Here is an 18,446-nt window from a genome sequence, read left to right as displayed (position 1 = left end):
AGACTAAACACATTTATAGGGATGAAGAATGGGTACTAAATAATAAAAAAAAAATCTACCATGAAGATTGAACAATGAAGAACCTGTATGGCTCTAATAATATAGTCTCAAAATAAATACGTTACAACTTGAGGGAATTACAAGGAAAAATGAGCAAATCTGGGGTGCCTGGGTGGTTCAGTCGGTTAAGTGCCTGCCTTCAGCTCAGGTCGCAATCCCAGGGTCCTGGGATCGAGTCCCGCATTCAGCTCTCTCCTCAGTGGGAAGCCTGCTTCTCTCTCTCCCTCAGCTGCACCACCTGCTTATGCTCACTTGGGCTTGCTCTCTCTCTGTCGAAAAAATAATAAATAAAATCTTTAAAAAGTTAACAAATCTACAATCATAGGTTTTTTAAAATAACAGGTCCATCAATTGATTAATTAGAAACAGTAAGAATATATTAAAATTTAACAACTATCTTGATTTATAAGCTGTATTTTGAAAGCTTCTCTGCAAAAATACTTTTTTATACTTCCTGACAATACAAACAGAATAGTTCCCTGAAATTGCCCATACTTCAAAGATGAAATATCCTACAGTCCACCTGCTGGACTACAAGGTAATTAAATTAGAAGCAATAAATAAATAAATAAAATCAAAACATATATTTGGAGACCCAAAACAATCTTAAATTTTTCATATGTTAAAAAGCAATTATAATGGAAATGAGGAAACATTTAAAACTAAAATATAAGGAACTTTATATCAAAATGGGGATCTAAAATTAATAGCCTTAAATGCATTAACTACAAGAAAATTTGAAAATAAAGCAGTTTTCTATTCAAATAGTTTCAAAAAATAAACTCAAAGAAAGAAGAAATGAAATCATAAACATCAAAGTGGTGGTGGAAGGCTTTCCCGCATTCCCCACATTCATAGGGTCTTTCTCCACTGTGAACTCTCTGATGTCCCTTAAGAATTGAGCTGTTGCTAAAAGCCTTCCCACATTCTTTACATTCATAGTGTTTTCTTTCAGTATGTGTTTTTTTATGTCAAATGAGGGATGAGTGGTAACTGAAAGCTTTTCTACATTCTTTGCATTCATAGGGTTTCTCTCCAGTATGAATTCTCTGGTGTACAGTAAGGTGTGAGCCATGACTAAAAGCCTTTCCACATTTGTAGGGTCTTTGTTCAGTATGAATTCTCTGATGTCGAATGAAATTTGAGGGGTGGTGGAAAGCTTTCCTACACTCATTACATTCATAGAGTTTTTCTCCATTATGAATTCTCTGATGTCCGGTAAGTTTTGAGCAACTGCTAAAAGCCTTTCCACGATCCTTACATTCATAGCATTTTTCCTTGGTGTGATTTCTCCCTTGGGGAATTAGCAGTGAGTGGTAATTGAAGACTTTCCCACATTCTCTGCATTCATAGGTTTTTTGCCTAGTATGATATATCTGGTGTAGACTATAGGATATTTGTTGACTGAGACTTTGCATATTTTCATGGGTTACTGTCACAGCTTTAAGATACTCTTCTTGATTTCCCTGTTTTATCTGAAAATGGTGATTATACTTCCATTTGTCTTGAAAAATGGAACATCCAAACTCATGGCTTGTAAGTCTTTCCATTATCTTCCTGTGAGATAACTTTATTTCATAATTGTCATCATTTGATGATAACTCCTTTGTTGCACACTGGGATTTCACATCTGAGAAGTAAGAAAGAGAGAAAGAAAATATGCATTTTTTCCAGTTCGTGGAAGAACAAGATTTCTGAGATAGGAATATTAACACAATAGGAATATTAACACATTACCTACAAGAAATTGATAGCTTGGAAAGATCTCAAATATAACCATGGAAGATGAACATGGACAGAGAAGATGATTAAAGAAGCAGGTTAACTAAGTGTTTCTAAAATGTTGTTTCAGATCAGAATTACTGAGAAGCTTGTTAAAAATACAAGTAACACTTCAAAGCAGTTGAATCAAAATCTACAGGAATAGGCCTTGACTTTAAGGAAAATCTCTAGTGATTCTGACGTAGTCTGAAAAGGAGAATCACTAAGGTTTTCCTTTGCACTTAGTTTTTCCTTTGCACATTTGAATAACTTAACATTAACTCTAAGGTGATGTCATGAGCTGGCCCTAGCTAACATATCATGGAACCATGCTCTCCCCCAGTTCACTATGCTCTGTTCCAAAAGGAAATAAAAAACTTTTCCATTAGCGTGATTTCCATTGCTCCTCTGGCAGGTACTATCTTTGTATGGCTGGCTCCTTCTCATCCTGCTCTCAGTGCAAATATAATTACAGATAACACTAAAAATCCCCTCTCTCAAACAGCATCAGACAACACCAAATCTTATCCTAGTGCTAGGATGACTAATCATACTCCTCACAATTTTTTCCCCTCATTTATATTTCTCATTTTCTACACTAGACTATAAAATTCCTACTGGAAAGCACCATGTCTGTTTCACTATTATTTAATCAGCTTTTAGCACAATATCTACCATATAACAGGTGTTCAATAAGTAACTATTGAGTGGTGATGGTTAAGGAAAAGGAAGGAGAAGGGTATTATAGGAAAATATCAGGAAGTTAATAGGGAAAACAGTTAAGTTCCATAATCATTATTTTAATAGAATCTTTATGGTAGTCTATGCATTGTGGCAAAATTATATAACTAAACTTTCATGTGATTACGAACATACAGATTTGCTGATGTGGGGAAACTAGAGGATACCCTCCAATGGGACAAAGGGTGTCTTGGTGGCTAGTGAGCCAGAAATTCTGTAATAAAAAGAATGTTGGGTGTTAATTGATGGGGCAAGACGATGGCAGTTCAAAGTGGAAAATATCCTGGGGAAAGTTCAAAGGGATCAGTGAGTCTGCTATGAGCAGATGACAAGGAGGTAGTTTTTGTGTCTAGAGTAGAGACTGTGTAAAATACCATTTATTTGCTTGGCATGTGATGATGTTCACCAAGGATAAGAAACAAGTAGACTCACCAATGGCAATAGCCACTGAGAGTCTGAAGTGAAAGCAACCTTTGGATAGCATGACGGAATAAAATACAAAGTGGTGTAGAGGGACGATCCAAGGAACTATATCACAGAGACTGGATTTCAAGTCTCAGCTCTGCTAATTACAAGGATTGTGTTGTTGGAAGAATTACTTACAATCTCTAAGTCCCACTTCCATATCTTTAAAATGATGATAACGCCTAACACAGGTTAATTGCTAAAATTAAGAGTAATTTAAGGTGAGATTGGGAAAATAATGGAAACTGTTTGAAGCTTGGTGATAAGTATGTTATTATTATTCTCTTTACTTTTGCAAACATTTGAAAATTTCTATAATAACAGAAGAGAGTAATTTGGGCAAAGTCCCTGAAAAAAAATTAAATGCTATTTTAATCAGTGTTAATTGTAATAAAGAAAGAAAATATTCCACAAAAATGATGAAAGTGGATAAGGCATACTATTTTGAAGACATCAACAAAGTACACTCCTTTCTAGTGACAAATAATATTACATTGTATGGTTATACCATGCATCATACAAAGTAGATTAGCTGTTGCCTGCTTCTCCCTCACTCTCTGCCCCTCCCCCAACACATGTTCTCTCTCGTGCACTCTGCTCTCTAATAAATTTTTTAAAAATAAATTAAAAAGCTTTAAAGAACATATAATTCAACACCAAAAAACCCCACAAACAATCTGATTAAAAAATGGGCAGAGGGTTTTCCAAAGAAGACATACAGATGGCCAATCTCAATGTAATAACTGTATTGACAAAGAAGAATGTATGTATGTATTCTTTTTGTAATTAAAAATAATTTTTAAAAATCAGAGAAGGGATAAATAATTATCCAAGATGAGAGTAATGGAAATCATGTTCTTTTCTAACAGCTTTATTGAGATAAAAATCACACTCCATACAATTCACTCGCTTAGAGAACATAATTCAGTGATTTTTAGTATATTTACACAATTGTACAACCATCACCACAGTCAAGTTTAGAATATTTTCATCATCTCCAAAAGAAAGCTGTATCCTTCGGCAGGAACTTCCCATTGTCCCCAGTCTCACTAGCCCTAGGCAACAGCTAATCTACTTTGTATCTCTACAGATCTGCTTGTTCTGGACGTTTTATATAAATGGAATCATACAATATATAGTCTTCTGCGTCTGGCTTCTTTCACTTAACATATGTTTTCAAGGGCCATCCATATTGTAGTGTACTTCACTCCTTTCTAGTGACAATATTACATTGTATGGATATACTATATTTTATTTTTCTGTTTATCAGCTAATGGACATTTGAGTTGTTTCTACGTTTTGGCTATTGTGAATAATGCTGCAATGAACATTCATGTATAAGTTTTTCTGTGGACATTTTGATTTTCTCGTGTAAATACCTAGGAGTATAATTGCTGGGTAAAATGGTAACTCTATTTTTAACCTTTTGAGGAACTGTCGGTTTTCCAAAATAGCTGCCCCACCTTACATTCCCACCAGTAGTGCATGAGGGTTCTAGTTTCTCCACATCCTTGCTAACACTTGCTATTATCTTTTTTATTATAGCCATCTTAGTAACTGTGAAGTGGTAAAGTTGTCTTAATAGCAGATTTTGAAAGATAATCTGCATATTTATCATTGGGATTTTGGTTAAGTATATGAAAAAATTCCATATAACAGAATACTAAGAAACTAAAAATTGGATCCAGATTCATGTTTACAAATAAGGAAAGTTATCCAGGATACAGTGAAGTGCACACAGTGCATTACTGTGGCTTTCTCTAGTTGATACAATTACAAGTTTGCATTTTCTTATATTTTTCTTATATTTTACTAAATATTTATAAATTTTTAAAAAAGATTTATTGATTTATTTGGGGGGGCAGGGAGAGAGAATCTCAAGCAGACTCCATGCTGAATGCAGAGCCCAGTGTGGGGCTTGATCCGATGACCTTGAGATCATGACCTGAGCTGAAATCAAGAGTCCAATGCTCAAATGACTGAGCCACCCAGGCAACCCAATATTTATAAACTTTTAAAGTAAAAAAGAATAATGCTTTACCGTATTTCCAAAAACAAGGATTTACTTCTACCAAATTGCAAATTTTCTTTAAGCAAGAAAAATGTCACTTCCATTCCCTCTTTTCCTACATGCATAAAGGTTATAAAATGGCTGCTCGGTATCATATTTACTTATTTTTTATTTTTAAAAAGTTTATTTGAGAGAGAGAGAGATCACAAGCAGGGGGGAGGGGTAGAGGGAGAAACAGACTCCCCACTGAGCAGGGAGCCTGATGCGGGATTCAATCCCAGGACCTCAGGGTCATGACCTGAGCCGAAGGCAGATGCTTAACCAACTGAGCCACTCAGGTGCCTTTTGATACCATATTTAAACAAATATATGCCTCATTTAACTTCACAATATATTATGACTAAAATATTTGAAACATGCCCCTAAGATCTTAGAAATGTATTTTTTTAATAAAAACAATTTCTGGGGCACCTGGGTGGCGCAGTCGTTAAGCGTCTGCCTTCGGCTCAGGGCGTGATCCCGGCGTTCTGGGATCAAGCCCCACATCAGGCTCTTCCACTAGGAGCCTGCTTCTTCCTCTCCCACTCCCCCTGCTTGTGTTCCCTCTCTCGCTGGCTGTCTCTGTGAAATAAATAAAATCTTTAAAAAAAAAAAAGAAAAAGAAAAACAATTTCTTCTCTATCCCTCACATTTCAAATGAAGAATAATTATTTGGTGGCTTTCCTTTGTAATCTCTTTATGGTTCTTGAAGACGACATGTCAAATGCCACAGCCTTTGGTGGCTCTTTATCCTCTTCTGTTTCTCACAGATGTGTGCCACTGCTGACCTTTTTGAAAATTAGGCCTTGGTTTTCTGGCCCTGCACTCTCCTAATCCTCAGCTTTCATATCTAAGTTCTACTTTACCTCCTCTTCCTCAGAACATACACTGAGCCTTTATTTGCAATCTCTGACGGTCTCCTCACTCCCACACTCCACCTACTGGCTCCACTTTGATAAATCCCATGGCTACATCTTTAAGCATCACCAACATCTGTTCTTTGTGTTGTTAATTTTAGCCATTCTGACTCCTAATTATAGATAACAAACTGATGGTTACCAGAGGGGAGGTGTGGGAGGGCAGGGGGTTAAATAGTGGGGACTAAAGGGTGCACTCGTTTATGATGAGCACTGGATGTTGTATGGAAGTGCTGAGTCACTAAACTGTACACTTCAAATATTACACTGTATGTTAATTAACTGGAATTTACATCTCAGGCTGAATTCATGGGTATTTAGAATGCTTTGATAGTTATCTAGCTAAATTCAAGGGACCAGATGAAATGAGGTACCCTACTGTACCACCATCTTGCCTCCCTCCCAACTAACTGGAATTTAAATAAAAACTTAAAAAAAATAAGTAGGCTAGCAAAAATAAATAAATGAGTTACATATACCATCAAATGATTTTCAAGAAGGATGCCAAGGCTACCCAACAGGGAAAGGATAGTCTCTTCAACAAATGGTGCTGGGAAAACTGGATATCCACATGCAAAAGAATGAAGCTGAATCCTTACCTTGTACCATACACAAAAATGAACTAAGAATGGACTAAATTCCTAAACATAAAACCTGAAACTTAAAACTCCTAGAAGAAAGGATGGGGGAAGGGGGGGTAATCAGAAGGGGGAATGAAACATGAGAGACTATGGACTATGAGAAACAAACTGAGGGCCTCAGAGGGGAGGGGGGTGGGAGAATGGGATAGACCCGTGATGGGTAGTAAGGAGGGCACGTATTGCATGGTGCACTGGGTGTTATACGCAACTAATGAATCATCGAGCCTTACATTGGAAACCAGGGATGTACTGTATGGTGACTAACATCATATAATAAAAAATCATTAAAAAAAAAAAAGAAAGAAAGGATGGGGGAAAGCTTCATGACATTGCATTTGGCAGTGATTTTCTGGATATGACACTAAAAGCAAAAACACAAAAATTGGACTACATCAAACTTAAAAATATCTGCACAACAAAGGAAACAGTCCCTAATGTGTAAAGGCAATCTATGGAATGGGAGAAGTATTTGCTAACCATATACCTGGTAAGGAATTAATATCCAGAACATACAAAGAATCCCTATAAATCAACAACAATTTAAAAAAATCCAGCCTGATTTAAAAGTGAGCAAAGGACTTAAATAGATATTTCTCAAAAAAAAAAAAAGAAATACAAATGGCTGACAAGCACATGAAAAGGTATCACTAATCATTAGGGAAATGCAAAACAAAACATAACAAGATATCACCTCATACTCATTAGGATGGCCGCTATCAAAAAAAAAAGAACAGAAAATAATGAGTGTTGACAAGGATGTGGAAAAATTGAAACCCTCATGCACTGTGGGTGGGAATGTTAAATTGTGCAGCCACTATGGAAAACAATATAGAGGTTCTTCAAAATATTAAAATAGAGTTACCGTATGATTCAGCAATTCCACTTCTGGGTATACATCCAAAAGAATTGAAAACAGGATCTCGAGGGGCGCCTCGGTGGCTCAGTCATTAAGCATCTGCCTTCGGCTCAGGGCGTGATCCCAGCATTCTGGGATCAAGCCCCGCATCAGGCTCCCTGAGCCTGCTTCTTCCTCTCCCACTCCCCCTGCTTGTGTTCCCGCTCTCGCTGGCTGTCTCTCTCTCTGTCAAACAAATAAATAAATAAAATATTTGAAAAATAAAAAGGATCTTGAAGAGATATTTGCACACCCATGTTCATTGCAACATTATTCACAATAGCCTAGAGGTAGAAGCAACCTAATGCCCTGACAGTAGAATGGATGAAGAAAATATGGTATATACATACAATGGAGTATTATTTGGCCTTAAAAAGAAGGAAACCTGTCATATGCTACAATCTTCATATGGATGAACCTTGAGGACATTACATGAAGTGAAATCACTCAGTCACAAAAAGACAAATACTGCACGATTCCACTTATATGAGATCTCTAAAGCAGTCAAATTCTTAGAAAGTAAAATGGTTGCCAGGTGATAAGGAGGAGGGGAAAGGGAGTGATTGTTAATGAGTATAGAGTTTCAATTTTGCAAGATGAAAAAAATCCTATAGCTCTGTTGGACAACTTATGTGCATAACTAATGCTATACTGAACGCCTAAAAATGGTTAAGATGGCAAATTGTTATGTATGTTGTTTTTTTCTACCACAATAGAAAAATCTATAATCTGAGAAATTAAAAATGAATAAATAAAACATTGAATCAAAGAGAAACTAGTAGGGGCACCTGGGTAGCTTAGTTAAGCATCTGACTTCAGCTCAGGTCATGACCCCAGGGTCCTGGGATTGAACCCCGAGTTGGGCTCCTGGCTCAGTGGGGAGTCTGCTTCTCCCTCTCCCTCTCTCTCTCTGCTCCTCCCCCTGTTCATGCTCTGTCTCTCTCTCTCTCTCTCTCTCTCTCTCGAATAAATAAAATCATTTAAAAAAAGAGAAACTAGTAAAGAAATGGGAGCATATTACTGGAAAGTAGCTAAAATAATGTGAGTAATATTTAGAGAAAAGAATCCATACAACAGAAGATGGAGAAACTATACAAGACCAAAAGAGAAAGAGGAGCAGGGAAAGACCCGGATCTTAATTATAGCCAGAACACTTATCACTGGGGAAAAAAAACAGGACACCTCCCTCTTTGAAGAACATTCTGGACAATCTTGCCTAAGGGCTATCATCTCACTGAGCAGGTGGTCTATTCCTGCAGCAGCTTCCCCCTCTCTAAATTTCCCTCACCTATCTGGATATAGAACTTTTGGTGACTTTTTCTCAACAATCCAAGGCTCATTATCCTGTTCCAAAAAGGAAATCAAAGTTGGTTTAGGAAGAGAGAGTCCTGTTGACAACAACAAAAAAGGAAATAGAACTTAGTTATGCCAAGGATATCCAATCTTCAGACCCAATTCCTTGGTAAAGAAGTGGAAAACTCAGAGAAATAGTCAAGATTGTCTAAAGGATGGGGAAGATGAAGCTTTAGCCACAGTACAAAAGGACTGCCCATTTCCAATTCTACAAAGTTCAAATTGCTCTGTTCAGAAGCAGAAAGTCAGAATGGCATCCAGAAAATTTACAGCAGAGGATTGAGGCATTCTAGGTAGAAGGGGTTTTTTTTCAGTATCAACTATTTTTATGTATTGTTATGTAAATTCAAAAACTATCATATATGCATATACAAATGTTGCCTATACACAGATCTGTATATAATGCAGAATCTTAATTCCTGGGGGGGGAGGGGAAGCATCCTTACCCAATGAGACCAAGTGGCTGTAGTTCTCCAACATCACATCTCTGTACAAGTTCCTCTGCTTCAAGTCCAGAAATTCCCACTCCTCCTGTGAGAAGTCTACAGCCACAGCTCTGAACATCACTGCTTGCTGAAAAAATTAAGCTATGTATTACTTATGAAATTCATCATATATCTCTACTTCCCTAAACCCCAAATCTGATGAGGGATGACTTGCTGGTTCCTTGAGAGAAGTGCTCCTATTAAAAGACTGAGCACGAGGTTTGCTGATTGATTCATTGAATGAGTATGTAAAGGTGTAAAAAGAAGAGAATGGAGCGAGGCTCTAGAGTATGAGTCCCACCACTGCTGGAAGGAAGAAGCTTGGAACCAGGCTCCTGGATGGGGCTCGGTGTGAAAGTTTCAGGATAAGGAAATCTAATTTAATGGCCTGGAAAGAAATGGTTGTAATCCTGGAAAAAGAGAGAAAACACCAATAACCTTAATCATGACTCAGGATTACAAGCACTATTCAGTTCTACTCTTTTCTTTCTTCTCTCTTCAGCTTTATTCCCTCTTCCCTTGGAGACAGGCTGAGTTCAGAGAAGACAAAACTAAGGAAGGAAAAGAAAAGGCAGTGAGAAATAAGAATTGCTAACAGCTCTCTGAATCATCAGGTTAAATATGACTCCCATTAGTACAAGAGTATTTGCCTTACAATAATTCATTAAGCTATATGTTTACATCCTGCAGTTTTCTGCATGTTACCTTTTGCAATAAAAATTAAAAAAAAAAAAGAACTATCACTTCCACTCTTCTTCCTATTCCTACTCTCCTTGCCCATGCCATCTACTCACATACCTAAACACAAGGGACATATGAGGGAATGTAGAACATAAGAGGGCTGTCTCCTACATAAGGACCAGCATTATACCTCCTGAATGAATGGCGTTCCAGACACACAGGAAAAAAACTCATCATACAAAGAACTAGAAAAACTTCAACTTGTAAAGACAAAGACAACCAATAGATGCAAATGCTAAAATGACACAGATGGTTGAAATTATCAATCACTTTAAAGAAGCTTTTATAAATCTGCTGTTGAACACTCTTGAAATGAAGAAATATAGAAGATCTCAGATTCTGGGACATGGCAGAGTAGGAGGAACCAGCAGTCTGTCTCACCATCTAGACAACAATTGTGCTGGGAGAATCTAATATAACTTTTAGAACTCTGGAGTCTGGGGTGCCTGAGTGGCTCAATAGATTAAGCATCCCACTCTTGATTTTGGCTCAGGTCATGATCTCAGGGTCATGAGATTGAGCCCTATTGACGTCAGTCTCCGTGCTGGGCGTGGAGCCTGATTAAGATTCTCTTCCTTTCCCTCTGCACCACCCCCACAATTGTGTGCACGCTCTTTCTCTCTCTTAAAAAAAAAAAAAACTCTGGAGTCTATTGAAGGCTTGCAGAGAAAGGCTTGTATAATAAATTCTAGTCACTTTTGGTCAATTTTAGCTCTTAGCAAAGTAGTGGATATCCAATGGCCACCCCCAGGCAAGTGGCAGGCACCTGTGCATGTGTTCCTAGAGCTGCTTGCACATAGCTTCTGGGAGCCAGGGTGAGAGAAAAGGACCCTGTCCCTGAGATATTGGGGATCTCTGCTCTCATTGCTGATTGTTGCTTCTTATCAGAGAGATGCAGACAAAGAAGCAGGTTAGTGTTTCTACAACTCCTTCTTTGTTGCAAGCCCCTCCCTCTCCACCTGAAGTGACTTCCAGGAGATTTTTTTTTTTACATTTAATAATATTTTTTTATTATATTATATTAGTTGCCATACAGTACATCCCTGGTTTTTGATGTAAAGATCAATGATTCATTAGTTGCATATAACACCCAGTGCACCATGCAATACGTGCCCTCCTTACTACCCATCACCAGCCTATCCCATTCCCCCATCCTCCTCTCCTCTGAAGCCCTCAGTTTGTTTCTCAGAGTCCAAGAGATTTAAAAGGCCAGTGTCCCAGGGCGCCTGGGTGGCTCAGTTGTTAAGCGTCTGCCTTCGGCTCAGGGCGTGATCCCAGAGTCCTGGGATCGAGCCCCACATCGGGCTCCTCCGTTGGAACCCTGCTTCTTCCTCTCCCACTCCCCCTGCTCGTGTTCCCTGTCTCGCTGGCTGTCTCTATCTCTGTCAAATAAATAAATAAAACCTTTAAAAAAATAAAAGGCCAGTGTCCTTTATTCTGCCTACAGGTTTCATTTTCCCCCTTTTGGGAGGCAGACATCAAAGTCTATGACATTCAAAAACTGTACATCATGGGTTGGAAGAACAAATATGTTAAAATGTCTCTACTACTCAGAGCAATCTCAGATTTAATGCAATCCCTATCAAAATACCAACAGTATTTTTCCCAGAACTAGAACAAACACTCCTAAAATTTGTATGGAACCACAAAAGACCCTAAATAGCCAAAGCAATCTTGAAAAAAATAACAAAACTGGAGGTATCACAATTTCAGACTTCAAGTTAAGTTATAAAGCTATAGTAATCAAAACAGTATGATGCTGGCACAAAAACAGACACACAGATCAGTGGAAAAGAACAGAAAGCCCAGAAATAAACCCACAATTATACAGCCAATTAATTAATCTTTTACAAAAGAGGAAAGAATATACAATGCGAAAAAGACAGTCTCTTCAACAAATAGTGTTGGGAAAATTCAACAGCTACATTGCAAAAGAATGAAACTGGACCACTTCCTTACACTATACACAAAACCAAACTCAAAATGAATTAAAGACCTAACCATGAGATCTAAAACCATAAAAATCCTAGGAGAGACCACAGGCAGTAATTTTTCTGACATCGGCTGTAACAGCATCTTTCCAGACAGGTCTCCTGAGGCAAGTGAAATAAAAGCAAAAAGAAACTATTGGGACTACATCAAAATAAAAAGCTTCTGCACAGTGAAGGAAACAATCAACAAAACTAAGAGGCAACCTATGGACTGGGAGAAGATATTTGCAAATGACATATCTGATAAAGGGTTAGTATCCAAAATATATAAAGAACTTATAAAACTCAACAACTAAAAGACAAATGATCCAATTTAAAAATGGGCAGAAAACATGAATAGACATTTTTCCAAAGAAGACATACAGATGGCCAACACATGAAAAGATGCTCAACATCACTGATTACCAGGGAAATGCAATCAAAACTACAGTGAGAAATCACCTCACACCTGTCAGAATGGCTGAAATCAAAAACACAAGAAACAATAGTGTTGGTCAGGATGTGGAGAAGGGGGAACTCTCTTGCACTGTTGGTGGGAATGCAAACTGGAACAGCCACTCTGAGAAACAGTATGGATTTTCCTCAAAAAGTTAAAAATAGAACTACCCCAAGATCAAGCAATTGCACTATTAGGTATCCACCTAAAGAATACAAAAACACAGGGGCGCCTGGGTGGCTCAGTCAGTTAAGTGTCTGCCTTCAGCTCAGGTCGTGATCCCAGGGTCCTGGGGTGGAGTCCTGCATCAGGCTCCCTGCTCAGTGGGGAGCCTGCTTTTCCCTCTGCCTACCCCCCACTCGTGCTCTCTCTTGCTCACTCTCTCTCTCAAATAAATAAAATCTTTGAAAAAAAAAAAGAATACAAAAATACTAATTTGAAGGGATTCATGCACCCCAATGTTTATAGCAGCATTATCTGCAATAGCCAAATTATGGAAAAGGCCCAAGTGTCCATCAACTGATAAATGGATAAAGAAGAGGCGGTATATATACACAGTGGAATATTACTCAGCCTTAAAAAAGAATGAAGTCTTGCCATTTGCACCAACATGGATGGAGCTAGAGAGTATTATGCTAAGCAAAGTAATTCAGAGAAAGATAAATACAATATGATTTAATTCATATGTGGGATTTAAGAAACAAAACAAATGATAAAAGGGGAAAAAAAGAGAGACAAACCAAGAAACAAACTCTTCACTATAGAGAACAAACTGATGGTTACCAGAGGGGAGGGAGATGGGGGGGATGGGTTAAGTAGGTGTTTTAAGGAGTTTAAAATATATAGAGAGAGTGTGTGTGTGTCTTGGAAGAAAACATAGTACAAAAGCTTCACAACATCAGAGTTGCCAATAATTTCTTGAATATGACATCAAAAGCACAGGCAACAAAAAGAAAATATTGACAAATTGAATTTCATGAAATTTAAAAATTCTGTGCATCAAAACACACTCTCTTTTTTGTTTAAGTTTTTATTTAAATTCCAGTTAGTTAAAATACAGTGTAATATTACTTTCAGGTGTACAATGTAGTGATTCAATATTTCCGTACAACACCCAGTGCTCATCACAAGTACACTCCTTAATCCCCAACAGAATAAAAAGGCAACCCACAGAATGGAAGGTAATACAAGCAAATCCTGTGTCTTAAAAGGGACTAATATCCAGGACATATAGAGAACTCCTAAAACTCAACAACAAAAAGACAAACAACCTGATTCAAAAATGGGCAAGAAACTTGAATAAACATTTCTCCAAAGATGTACAAATAGCCAATAAGCACATGAAAAGATGTTCAATCATTTGGGAAATGCAAAGCAAAACTACACTGTGATACCACTTCACACTCCATTAGGATGACTCACACTCATTAGGATACAAAAAAACAAACAAACCAGAGACTATGGATAGATTGGTTGGATTTATCAATATCAATAATTAACATTAAGTGTGAATAGATTTAACAATGCAATTGAAAGTCTGAGACCTGATTGAAAAAAGATCCAACTCTATGCTGTCTGCAGGAGACAATCTAGATTCAAAGCTAAAATAGACTGAACATACAAGGACGTAAAAATATACCATACAAACAGAAACTGTAAGAAAACCAGTGTTTTTTTTTTTAATGTTTCTTTATTATGTTAGTCACCATACAGTACATCCCTGGTAGAAAACCAGTGTTCTTATACTATTATCAGACAAAATAGGCTTTAAAATAAACAAAAAAGTTACTAGAGGTAAGGAGAGAAATTTTATAGTGACAAAAGTCCCTCAGGGGTATATAAAAATTATAAACATACATAAAACTAGCAACAGACCCAAACATACAGGAAGCAAACACTGACAGATTTGAAGGGAGACATGGATAGTTCAACAAAAATAGTTGGAGGCTTCAACAGCCCACATTTAATAATGGCTAGAACAACACTGCAAGCAGATCAACAAGGAAATGGAAGACCTGAACATGTATAAACTAATTAGACCTAAAAGACATCCATACATCCATGTTCACACAGCATCAGCGGAATATACATTCTTTGCAACTATACATAGGACAGTCTCCAGGATATGCTAGGTCAGAAAAAAATCTCAATAAATTTAAAAGAAACAAAATCATATATGTTCTCTGATGTGGAAATGGTGGGATTCAGAGCAAAGAGTCAAAAAATTCTTGAGACGTCTTTGCCTCAAAAAAGTGGTTTTATTAAAGTACAGGGATAGTACCCATGGACAGAAAGAGCTGCACTAGGGTTGTGAGGAGTGGCTGATACTATACTTTCATGTTGGGAGGGGGTTAGCGAGAGTTTAAGTCTCTAAGGAATTTGGAAGCAAGGTTTCCAGGACCTTGAGGGGTCATTTACTAAAGTCTAGTAAAACCTCAGTCATGAGATCCTTCAGATGTATAGTAACAGGCCATATGCATGGAGGATGATTACTAACATATATCTTTCGGGGGGTGGGAGGGGGTAAGAGATAAAGGAAGTTTCCAAAGGAATTTTTATATGTTAAAGAAGACTTCAGGATCCTGGGGCAGTTGGGATAATGTTAAGGTAAGATTGCCTTTTGCCCTTAGCAAACTGTCAACATCGAGGCAGCTGAGCTTCTGGTGGAAGGTCACTCTGCCTGTTTCAAGGACTTGTCAATGGGCTGTAAGTAGTAAGGAAATTTAATTTTTTCTTTTCCCTTGTTTCCCCCCATCATTCTCCAACCACAATGGAACGAAACTATAAATCAATGCCACTGATACACCTGGAAAATTCACAATATGTAGAAATTAAACAACACATCCTTAATCAATGGGTCAAATTATAAGTGAAATTGGAAAATATTTTGATATGAATGAAAACAAAAACTCCACATGCCAAAATCCTAAGGAAAAAGCAAAACAGTGCCCAGGAGGAAAGTTATAGCTATAAATGCCTATATTAAAGAAAAGGTCCCCAAACAATAACCTAACTTAAAATGTATTAAGAAAACCATGTCCTTCCCCAAGTACTAGAACAGGGTTTTGCATGTTGCAAAATTGCAAATTCTAGGTAACAATCCTGAAGAAATAATTATGAATGGGCACAAAACTGTATTTATAAGGAAGTTTGACAGGGAAAAAACTTACTGGAAACGACAGACTTCAATTAGGTAACTAGTCAAATAAATTATGCTACATTAAGATCACAATTCAACACAGTTATTAATTATGATAGTGCTTATCCACAAAGAGGAAAATGTCTCTATTTTGCATTATTGAGAGGGGCAGGCAAGTAACAGAAGGTAAGTCATCTTACCCTATTAAACTATAGAACCATGCAAGTAAAAATTTGGAAATACATTCTTGAAAATGAGTACTTCTGGATGGTGGAATTATAGGTAATTTAAATCTGATTCTTTATAATCTCAAGTTTCTGATTATTTTTCATTAAGTCTGTAATACTTCCATCAGAAAAAGACTATAAGGTTATTTTTATTTTGTGGAAAAAAAAGTAACCAGAGATAGGGTAGGCGCATCCTAAATGGCAAGAAAATTACGAACAGACTGTAAACACATGCCTGTGACAGGAATATGGGTCATTAAGAAATCAATGTGACTGAAGCAAACACCACAGACTTGTTTCAGAACATTAAAAAAATGACACAAACTCTGAAACAATATATATTAGTTGTGAAAAAATTCTATTACATGGATATGGCCTGGATTAACTTAACCATATCCCACTGTTGTTTTTGGATATTATCATCTTAAAGGTCATTCCAAGACTTTGATTTTTGGGCCTGGTCTCTCACATTTTCATTAACAAATGTTTTTACTATTATTATTTTGGTATGAAGCTCATGTCTCTCCCTTGTGATTCTCAGGAAAGTACTGGGGTGCGGGGATGAAGCACAAAATCAAGTAGCTGCAAAATTTGTAGTTTAAAGTTTGAAGGGGATTTTCATCCCCTGGAAACTAATCTTAATAATTACTGCTTTAGATCACTTGAATACACTGATCATCATCTTACGTGCAAGGACCATCACAACCTACTTCATATTTTCACGTCTCCTGATCTAAAGCAAGAATCAAGTAGATGTGGCCAGAGACAACACGGACTAGGCTTCTCAACCTCAAGCCAGAGCTGGCTGCCGCTAAGAGTGCATGTTAAAATTTTCCTGCGAAAACCGTGCCCGAGCCCTGTCTCAGTTCCGCTCCTCCCATCAAGAGAGGAGGGGGGTCCGATGAGGCTCTCAGGTAGGACTGACCAGAATCGGTCCTGAGTGACAGGGGTCTCCTGGGACAGAGTATGGGAGTCACAATGGCAGTCGAAGGCACTCCATAACCATACACGCAATGCCACGGTCACGGTCACAATCGCACATTCCCTCGCATACACACACGACATCTGTACAGTCATAGGCACCACACGCTCGCACACGTGGTTTCTCGTAGATGAACCATGCCAGGGATACACACAGTCATACCAGCAGAGCCATGGGCTCCCCGCACCTAAACACACACACACACACAGTCACACAACGTCACAATCATACACCCGTCACGGGGACATGGTGATTGTCAAACCCAGCGTCACAGGCGCCTCACACCGTCACACACTCACATCCATCCACATCCACAGCCTCTACCCCTCAGCCCGCTCCAAGCTCAGAGGCCTAAGCTGTGCATCCGCTCTGCTTCCACACGGGTTCAGACTGCTTCACCTCAAGCCGCTCCAGCGTTAGCTCCGAACAAGCCGAGCTGAGCCACGCCTATCGCAGTCTCCAGCTGCTCTCAGCTGGGAGGTTAAAGTTCCGCCCCCGTGAGAACGGACCCAACGGAAAGTTGAGTAGCGCCGGGGGACTTCTGGGAAGTGTAGTCTGGAGCGAGACTGCGCGGGGGGAGAAATGGCGCCCGCCGGGCGGGATCTGAATTCCTGTCCACTCTTCAGGAATTTCGCTCTAAAATCCGAGCGAGGGCTCCCAGATGGCCCACCGGCCTAGTGTGGGAGCTTCTGCATCAAGAAGCAGGAAAGAACTCCCAAGTCCCTGAAAGCACTTGATGTGGGAAGTTGCAGAGCTATCTGAAAACTGTGGTCTGGAGATGAAAACATCAGGAATCTGGTGGAAAGCACTTTGCACTCCACTGAGTCTGGGCACGGGACTTGTCCTTACTAGGGGTACGTAGAGGTTGATTTCCTGGGTAGGCATTTTTACGGTGGCTGAGATCTGTGCTTAGCCAAGTGGGTGATAAACACTGGGCATTTCAGACCCTGTTTGTTTGTTTATTTATTTATTAAAGATTTTATTTATTTCAGACAGAGACAGCACTAGCTGGGTGCTACTAATAAGTAGTTATTATTAACTTATTAATAAGTAGACATACATATGATCAATAAGTACATGAAAATGTGCTCACTGTATCAGGTAAATGCAAATCAAAACCACAATGAGATATCCCCTCACACCTGATAGAATGACTATTATGAAAGGATAAGAAATAAGCATTGGCAAGGAAGTGGAGAAAAGGGAAATTTTATGCACTGTTGGTGGAAATTTAAATTGGTCTAACCACTATGGAAAACAATATGGAGTTTTCTCAAATAATTAAAAGTAGAACTACCAGATGATACAGCAATTCCACTTCTGAGTATTTATCCAAAGGAAATGAAATCACTAACTCAAAAACATGTATACACCCATGTTCATTGCAGCACTATTTACAATAGCCAAGACATGGAAGCAATCTACGTGTTAATCAGTGGATGAATGGAAAAAGAAAATGTGATATATTTAGAACGTGGAATATTATTCAGCCACAAAAAGAAGGAAATCTTGCCATTTGTAACAGCATGGATGACCTGGAGGGCATTATGCTAAGTGAAATC

General features: G+C 38.3%; 1 protein-coding gene across 1 annotated transcript; it reads right to left on the bottom strand.

Annotated features, from left to right (window-relative positions):
- Nucleotides 1–830: 830 nt before the first annotated feature.
- Nucleotides 831–17,769, bottom strand: LOC130544164 (zinc finger protein 566-like). The gene is given in 5 exon segments (XM_057314637.1): nt 831–1,690; nt 9,330–9,456; nt 9,670–9,778; nt 16,828–17,071; nt 17,559–17,769. Coding segments are annotated over 5 exon segments (1,551 nt in total).
- Nucleotides 17,770–18,446: the final 677 nt, after the last annotated feature.

The sequence above is a fragment of the Ursus arctos genome, unplaced genomic scaffold, assembly GCF_023065955.2.
Source record: "Ursus arctos isolate Adak ecotype North America unplaced genomic scaffold, UrsArc2.0 scaffold_19, whole genome shotgun sequence".
NCBI classification, from domain to species: Eukaryota; Metazoa; Chordata; class Mammalia; order Carnivora; family Ursidae; genus Ursus; species Ursus arctos.
This window is presented reverse-complemented; position numbering and strand designations above follow the sequence as displayed.